This window comes from Merops nubicus, unplaced genomic scaffold (assembly GCF_000691845.1).
Source record: "Merops nubicus isolate BGI_N331 unplaced genomic scaffold, ASM69184v1 scaffold31110, whole genome shotgun sequence".
Classification (NCBI taxonomy): domain Eukaryota; kingdom Metazoa; phylum Chordata; class Aves; order Coraciiformes; family Meropidae; genus Merops; species Merops nubicus.
Window position 1 is genome coordinate 1,754 of NW_008581356.1, and position 8,928 is coordinate 10,681.

Below are 8,928 nucleotides of genomic sequence, written 5' to 3' on the forward strand. Positions count from 1 at the left end.
ACCCACCGCTGCCTGAGCAGGTTTCTGGCCTAGTGCTGAGCTAGAACACCGCTCGTCTCCTGGCAGACCCCCGAGGTGTAGGTGTGGGAGAGCAGGGAGGAGTTCACGTGGCTTCTGCCATGCCCGCTCATGCCCTGGTTGTTGGGCAGGACCCCACACAACACAGCTAACAAGGGGCCAGGCTGAGGCACGTTCCCTGGGCAGACGTCTCCGTGCTGCCACCGAGGTCCTGCCGCAAAGCGGGGGCAGCACAGCCACCCCCGCCCCGCTGCCTGGGGCTGTGTGCCCTGGGACAACCTGCATTTCCAACGGGCCTCACTGACAGGGCAAGAACAAGGGCTGTCTGTGCCGCTGCCACCCACCCAGAAGCATGGGCACACATCCCAGCTGCACGGCCACAGGGAACCAAGCAAATGGTGCAGGGTGCCCTGAAGGGCAGCAGAAGCAGACGAAGGCTACCACAGGTAGTACTACACATCAGTTTATTTGCTCTATTCCTCCCTTCCACGAAACCTGAAAATGAGAACCTTCCAGCAAGAGATGAGAAAGCAGCAAGTGTGAGATTTGGCTCTGCAGCTCCTCCCCTACGCACGGGACCAGACAAGGGTGTTAACACTTTAGTGAGGGCTGCTCCAAAAGACACGCAGCAGTTTGGAGCCCCTGGAGCTCCCCGATGGGAGGTGTGTGAGCCCAGCAGGACACCCCTCCGGGGCCTGGCTGCTGACACCACACATCTCGCCATGCCTCTGGGAAAAGCTCGCTCGGCTGGTGCCCAACAGGGGAGACTCCACAGCATGAGCCCTGGAGCCCCCACTGGCCAGCTAATCTCTTCCTGGTGCAGCTGATTCAAGGCAAGAAAACACACCCAGGGTTTTAGTTTTGAGGGGATGTGGGGGATAAAGGGATGGGGAGGACTGGTTTAGTATTGTGATGCACCACCAGCGCCACGGTACAAGGCTGCTGCTCACAGTGTCAGGGAGGCAGGAGCTGTGCATGGGGAAGACTCCTGATTCCAAACGACGTGCAGCCCACTGGGACAGATGGACAGACCCACTCACTCAGGCTGTGGGGTGTAACGCAGGTACTTCTTCCCTGACGGGAGATCCTTTGTGAAGACTCCTTTGGGAAAGAGCTTCTTGGCTTCCTCATCAGGTAAGGTGGGCACAACCATGACACTGTCACCAGGCTGGGGAGCAAATGAGAACCATCAGAGGAGCTGGCAGGCTTGGATGCAGGTGGCACATCCCTGCTGGGTCCCCAAGCACACTCAGCCCCAGCAGCCCGGGTATGTCCTCTGTGGCTCTACCTGGAGCTAGCAGTGAGGATTGAGCAGGAGCTACAACAGGAGGTGTGGGTGATGTCAAAAGGGAGCTGTGCCATCTGCCAGCCCTGCCAATGAGAACTCACAGCGTTCCCGTGGGAACAGGGAGCAAAGAGAGGGGAATTTGGGCATCTCTACAAAGCAGGAGAGAGCACAGCTTGCCTGAGTCTCCTCATCTACTCCTATTGCTCAGGCCACCCTGGACTAGCAGTGCTGACGCCCCAAGCGCTGGGGAAAGGTTTGCTTCCCTGGGAGGTGGGCTGGTGGGCGAGCTGGCCCCACACTGCTTGGAGCTCTTGCTGCAGAAGACAGGTCTTCAGAGGCAAGGCTGCCTCACGCTCTGCTTTGCCCCAGGGTTGAAGGTGTTCTGCAGTCCACGTGGACGCTGGTGCTGAGGGGTGGAGAGGCTCAGGGAAGTGCTCCAATGCCCCAAGTTACTCAAGCTCTGAGGCTTGTGCCTATGGGGCCTTCCTGCCCAGATGGAATGGGTGTTTGGGACAATGCTCTGGGAGCCTGGCCCTGTCTCGCAACACAGGACTTCTTCAGGACACCCTGCAACATCAGGAGTTTTCCTTGGGCTTCAGGCAGGCAAGCTTCCCCAGTAACCACTGCCAAAGCCAGCAGCAGGACAAGCCCAGGAGCTGAGCATCTCTGCTGGGCTGAGGAAACACTGGCTGGCTAAAGTGGCCAGACTCTCATGCTCGCTCTTGCTTTATCTTGGCTGCCCAACCCGTTTTGGACAGTTTTAAATAATGCCACTGAATGGGATGAGCACAACTGAGCAACTTCAGCTAGTAACTTTCCACAAGGACAGGGCTCGGCTGTGTACGTGCTGGGCAAAGCAGGGCTGTGCCCACACTGGCCCCTCCTGGCTCAGAGGCCGCAGAGCAGCGAGCTGGCCCAGGGAGGGCTGCCCTGCACTTGCTGCTTCGCTGGCTTTGAGTGGCCTTTGGCACACTGGCAGCTGGTAATGCCCTTCCTTATCATGGACAAACAAGGGCAGGACCTGCCTTGGCCCAACACTCCTGTACTGATAGCCAGAAGGGCCAAGCCCACTATTTGCTGGCACTAGGGACTGAGGGCAGGGATGGGAGGTTCCTATGGCTGACTTGAGGATGCAACAGCCCTGGGGCCTGAGCTGGGATCTAACTCCTAACCCAGGACCTCAGCAGCTTGCCCTACCCCGTGAGTCCTCCTCCAAGGGAGGCTGGTTGACATTCAGTGCACGTTTTCAGTGCCTTGCTGGGAGCTTTACTCCCCTCCTCACCTTCCAGTCCACAGGGGTAGCGACCTTCTTATATGCTGTCAGTTGCAAAGAGTCCACCACTCTCAGGATCTCATCAAAGTTTCTCCCAGTGGTGGCTGGGTACAGGATGGAGAGCTTCAGCTTCTTATCCGGGCCAAAAACAAACACCTGAGCACAGGGGAGACAAGGTCAGGCACTGGGCAGAAGATGTTTGTCCCGCTGCCCTGCTCAGCCATCTGCTCCTTGCTTTCCTGGGACGTGGCCTGCTTGATCGAAGGTGTTGGGACAGGGAAGATGCCACAGTGGGGATCTCCTAGAGCAAGTGAGGCCCAGGCACAGGGAACATGGTGTTTGCTCTGGGAGCTCATTTCCAGTGCCCGCTTGAAACACTTCCTCCCCTTGACCTGTGCCCTTCTAATGCAAGCACAGAAGGGGAGAGGGCAAGTCCAGATCAAGCACTTTTGTCTCCCCTGTTAGGAAAGGCACAACCAGGATGAGGTGGTGGCAACAGCAAGATGGAGCTGTTGCCAGCAGGCCAGCACTGCACCAGCCTCTTCCTGCAAGCACAACCCATGGATCTAGCCCAAAGAAGTCAACCTAGCACCTGAAGATGGTCATATCCATCCAGGTAAGCTGCCCTCACCTTCAAACCCAGCCCCACAGACACAGGGCAGGATGTCAGGTGATGCCAGCTGCTGAGAAGGCTGCCAGGGCCACGTACTCACCACGCGAGCAGTCAGGGGCATGCCGTCCTTGTCCTGCTCATCTGGGTCCAGCATGCCCAGCTTGACAGCCAGCTCCCGTTTTGCATCAGCAATGATGGGGAAGGGCAGTTTCTCCTCGGGCTGCTCCCCGTTGTACGCGTTGATGTCCTGCAGAGACAAAACCGTTGGCATGCTCATGCTCCCTGTTGTGGGTACCACTGTGGGAGATGGAGGCCAGGCAGGGAGACCTCCACGAAGGCTTCACATATGTGGGGCAAGCTCCTGCAGAAGGGCCACAGAGAAACATTGTTCAGCAGCTGCTCTATAGGAGCTTTGACTTGCTTGGTCCCAAGGTCTCAGGTGGGGATAGCATATCCAGGGGCTCATGGCCTTCCATGAAGTTTCTTTGCTTCCAGAAGCCAGGTGACAAATGAGAAACCTGTATGCCAGGCCAGACTCTACCTTGTTCTTAGAGGTTAGCTGTTACACTGTCTATGCTCACATTGTCACTCACCTCTGAAACTGCCCGTGGACCAGCTGCTTTGCCAGGCAATGGGTACAGAGAAATAGGGAAGCCCTGCTCATGCTACGGAGCTCGTACAGGGAGATTTACCCACCATTCCCTGGGATGAGAGGTGTACCTCTTCCAACCCTCTCACAGGAAGTGATCTAGCACCGAAACCAGGACAAGGAAACTGTGTTCTGAGTGCCTCTGAATCTGGTCTGGACTTGGCCAAAGCATTCAAGTTATCCTTGTAGTTTGTGTTACCACCTGTATAGTTCCTGACTGGGAAGAGCCTGCTCAACGCAGAAGCAGAGCAGCTGCCAGCATTGCAGCAAGTTTAATCCAAGGTTTCTGCCCCAGAACAGAGCTGCCTGTTCCTTCCGTCCCCTTTACGCCTCGGGGAACAAAACTGATTGCAGTGCTGACACAAGCCTCCCACGCGCCACTGTGGTGTGTTACCAGCCGAGCTCATGGTCTGCATGTGCAAGTTTCTCTGCCCTCCCTGGGCTTTGAATGGGGGGGAACAAGCTGGGTACTACTCAGAGGGAGGGCAGGGTTGGAACTGCTGCCCCTTGGCACTGTCCACTGCTGCTCAGAGCGTGCCAGAGGCAGCGGGAGCAGGCAGGGCCTGCACCACTCCTCGGCCCTCCTAGGCTGACAGTAGTGATGTAAAGGGCTCTAACCCTGCCCTGGCTGCTCAGGATGCTGTAAGAAGGTCAAGTGGTGCACATGTGGCAAGATATTTCCTTCCAGCTTTTCTATTTGCTTGTTTTCTCCCCAGGGCTTTCTGAGTCGGCACTGCACTGGAGAAAGGGGCTGTCTATCTCAGCTGGGTTGCGGTCAGGCCTGCCTTGGAAGAAAGGGTCAGTTCTGTTCTCCTTGCCAGGGCAGAGCAGGGAAGGCAAGCACAACTGGAGAGGCCAGCCCAGGCAAAATGCTTCTGAATGCCTCACAGAGTAGCAGGAAGTTGTAGATGAAGGTCAAACAGCAACACCACACCACCCCCACCTTCACAATGGGGACTGGAGGGTAAAGACAGCTTCTGAGAAGCAATATGTAGCTCATTCCAAAATGCTTGTAATTTCATGACCTGGGGATCTCTGTACAAAACAGCCTGACAAATCCCACCCTATTTTGCAATATGACACCCAAGACTCACTCACTTCCTTATAAGCTATTTTTCTTTCCAGAGTTTAAGCTGAAACCAGACATCACTGGAGGTACTTATTCACCCCTGACTCACCAAAGTGAAGGCATCAGTTGCCAAAGAGAGTACTGAAACCATCTATAACAGGCAGAGCACATGACAGTAAACCCTGCTTAAGGAGCTCATGCGTTCATCCAACCCTGGGAGAAGTGGTGCACAGACTGGGGAGGTAGGAGAGTGGGATCAGTCCCTTATGGAGCTATAGGCTTGTTCTGAGTCCTGGAGCGTGCCTCTGGGTCTTGACTAGGGATGGCTAAGCACAGCAGTGACATCTTTTGCTGGGCATGCAGAACTGGGAAAAGCGACATGAGAATTACTGGTTCTACCTTTCCCGGCCCCATCTGTCCACTGAAATTCAGAAGCAAAGCAAGCAGAAATTTGTTTGTTGTTTCCTGCAGGATTTCAGCCACTTGCTCCCTCCCAGGCTGTGCTGATGGAAACCACCTCATCCCCTCACTACTGCTAGGAGCTTCATCCAAAGAGAAAGTGCAGGCAGGTAAAGGAACATTGCAGTGAGAGGTCTGCCCAAGGTTTTGCTCACTCTTGGGCCTTCTCTGCTTTGTCAAGGACAAAGGAAAAGGATCACATGTACTGGCAAGGTCTAAGAGCAGAGCAATCACACGCTTGTCCTCTTATGTCCTCCACAACGCACGCACGCTGCCTTCACTGCTCCTCCATGCTCCCTGCACCACTCAGTGTCACTGCCTGACACATCCTCCTGTTCCCAGGCTAAAGAGCCCCACTTGCTCTTCACTGAAGCAAACCTGCCCAAATCTGCAGACAGCCTTCTGCCCCCTCTGCACCTTTTCTTGTTGTCCTGGAGTCTGTGACACGGGCGATTTCAAACACAGGCTGTGTGGAAGACTCCAGTCTGCTATGGATTTGTCCTCACCAGCTAGATGTTTTGCTCTGGAGGGCTTTCAGAGTTTTCTTTTTGACAGGTGCTGAGCTGGCATGTCCAAACCACAGTCTCTGAGGCCTCTCCCAGTCTGACAGAAAGCTCACTGTAGCTGGGACTGCTGCCCTTTGCCTTTGTGTGTGCTTGTTCTGGAAGGTTTTCCCAACGTGCTACTCTGCCTCTCATCAGTCAGTGTTGAGAGGCTGTTCTGCAACTTCTCCTGGTTTTACCTGAGGTTGTGCTGAGTAATTCTGTAGCATCAGCAAAGTCAGCTTGTTGTTCACCTCTTTTCCAGATCACCTGAGTATGCTGAACTCCACGTGTCCCTGCAGATCATCAAGGGAGCTCACCAATTCTCTCCCTTGACACAACTCACTGCTTCCTCCTGTCTCCCTTCAGAAAAGAGCCTGCCCTTCACAAAGCTGATCTGGTTTTGAGCATTTTGTAAAAATCCGCAATACTCTATAGTCATTCAGAGGGCTTTAGCCAGCCAGGAGATGAGACTCCCTGACAAAAGCAAAACCCAAATTTTTCTTTATACTTAATGGGATGCTATCTGCTAACTTGACTGGTAGTTTCAGCCAGTTTGACCAGCACAGAAATCTCATTTACTGGTGTAGGATTTGTACACTGAGGCCTTCTGAGGCTTGGTGGGACGCTGGCCACGCACTGCTCAGGTACAAAGGTCAATTTAAGCAATAAGGCAATTAAGCAATTTCTACAGCCAGACAGTCATGAAACAGTGTTTGAGTGTAGAAATTTCTCACCTTAACTACCTCTTATTGCATGCATGTCTCACCCCTGGAGAATGCTTGAGAACATTCCCAATTGTAAGAGTAAAGAAAGAGGCAGGTAATTCACAAAGGGAGTTTTGCACTCTGGCCATATGTCTGAAATGCTCATTTTACACCCCTGCCACCAGCGAGCCCTGGAGTCATACTCCCTGGCGGTGCACCAATGCTGAGGCTGTGCTTGAAGCTTTCATTAGTTCCTTTTATGTTCCTTCATCCAGATATTTCTTTCCCATCTCTTTTTTATACTCTCATGATGGTTTCATATTTAACATTGACTGATTTGTGATTTTACATTTAACGTGCCCCTCTTTGTTCTCTGTTGGGTTGGTGTTTTCTTTTTTCCCATTGACTGGGCATGAATCGCACCCTTTGAAGACTGTCTGCTCACTTCTGATGCTTCCTTTCCTATTTCTTTACAGCACTTTTTCAGGGTCTGCAGATAGATTGCCTTCCTCCGAGTTTTTGGCACCACCTCACATTCATTTTACCCTTTCAGGTATTGGCAGGAGAGCAGCAATACCGCTTTCCTTTTCTTTCACAGTGCCACTGCACAGAGTGCCCTGGTCTTTGTGCAGCACTCTACGAAGATGGAGCAGACTGTCCATCTGGCTGGAACAACAGTTCCTCTGAATTTTAGCAGCTCCTATCCTGCATGCTTCAGGACTGGAGACACGCAGTCCTGGGCCCGTGCTCTGTTCTGCGTGTGCTTTTCCCCCGGCAGCAGCGCGAGCTGCCCCTGCACCCCCAGGGCCCGTACCTTGCTCCAGGAGAGGTGGTCCTGGACGCTGTCGATGGAGAGGGCGATCATCTTCACGTTGCGCTTCTGGAACTCGGGCGCCAGCTTCGCCGCCCGGCCCAGCTCCGTGGTGCACACGGGCGTGAAGTCCCGCGGGTGGGAGAAGAGGATGCCCCACCTGGAAGGGGAGAGCAAGACCTCCCGTTAGGGTGCGATGCTCTTCAGGCTTGTACTGCAGACAAAAAGCTGTACAGATTGCACGGCCTGGAGACTAGTGCGGGGATCCCTCTGCTAAGGGGAAATCCTGCCCCGGGAACTCTTCCTCCTCTATCGCTAGCAGCCTTCAGCAGACAAGCCCTGTTCACTAAGCTCCTAGAAACTCTCTACTGCTTGCTCCCCCTCTCCCACCGAGATCCCACAGGGGATGCTGGAATTGCCTGTGGAGCTCAATGTGGACGCAAACACCGTGCCACAGAAAGAAGTCTGGGGGAGCCACAAGTACACTCGGTACCCCAGAGACCACACGTGCAAAGGGGTGTAGATGCCAACCTGCCAGCCACGTTATTGCAGAGTTCAGCATGGATTTACAATGCTGTTTGCTATCCCGTACGCCTCGTCAACCACCGTGAGGAAGAACACCCACGTATATCATGCACCTTAAAAGAATGGGATGGGACCAAACCTCAACCCAGCTGCTGCTGTGAGCTGCCACACAAACTTAATGAAAAAAGTAAGAATTAATCAACCAATGCAGGAGGCCGGAAGTTAACATCACATTACGGCTACAGTTAGACCTAGTTTTTGCCCACCACTTCCCATCAGTGGATTTTGCAGTCACCAGGGCAGGCAAATACTCATCACCCCATTTTACAGGCAAGGCAGGTGGCATACAGAGAAAGGCAGCAGTGCAGCCAAGCAGCGCGGTGTGGTTCTGGCAGAGCAGCTCCCAGCTCTCAGGAGTTTCCAGAAGCTTCAAACTCCCTGCCAGGGACTCGTCACACCTTTTCTCATCTCAGCACTCCCAGGGCTAACTGCACCCCTCTTCACCTGGTCGCCAGTGCTTGGTAAATACAGCCATGTGCCACAGCAGCTGGGGAAAGCCCCATCTTAGAGATTTGGGAATGGAGCCAGAGGGATCAAGTGGGGCGCCCTGCAGCTCTGGCAGAGCCCTGTGATTGCCATGGCCCACCGTGAAGTTCTGGGGCAGCGACCTGGCCACTGCTGCTGCAAGTCTCTTTATACGGAAAGTATGCTACTTGAATAAAAGGGCAACAAACAACCAAGTAGAAGCTGGCCAAAAAAAGCTGCTATGTGGGTGATGGGGCTGGATAGGAGTCCTGCTGTTTATTTTCTTGCTAATAAGGTTCCTTTTGCCCCGCTCGCCCAGTCTCCCAGTGCTGGCAGCACCAGTCTCGAGCGCTGATTCAGGCCTGCCAAGCACTGCTGGGAGCGAGTCCCGGGCGCGTTGTGCCAGCGCACTCGGCCACGGGCTTCGAAATGGGGCCGCGGTGCCTGGA

General features: G+C 54.2%; 1 protein-coding gene across 1 annotated transcript; it reads right to left on the bottom strand.

Moving 5' to 3' along the window:
* Positions 1–969: 969 nt before the first annotated feature.
* Positions 970–8,908, bottom strand: PRDX6 (peroxiredoxin 6; the record flags this gene model as incomplete). The annotated part of the gene is given in 6 exon segments (XM_008949770.1): positions 970–1,186; positions 2,589–2,735; positions 3,293–3,439; positions 7,433–7,589; positions 7,777–7,790; positions 8,876–8,908. Coding segments are annotated over 6 exon segments (630 nt in total), but the record flags the coding sequence as incomplete, so codon positions are not given.
* Positions 8,909–8,928: the final 20 nt, after the last annotated feature.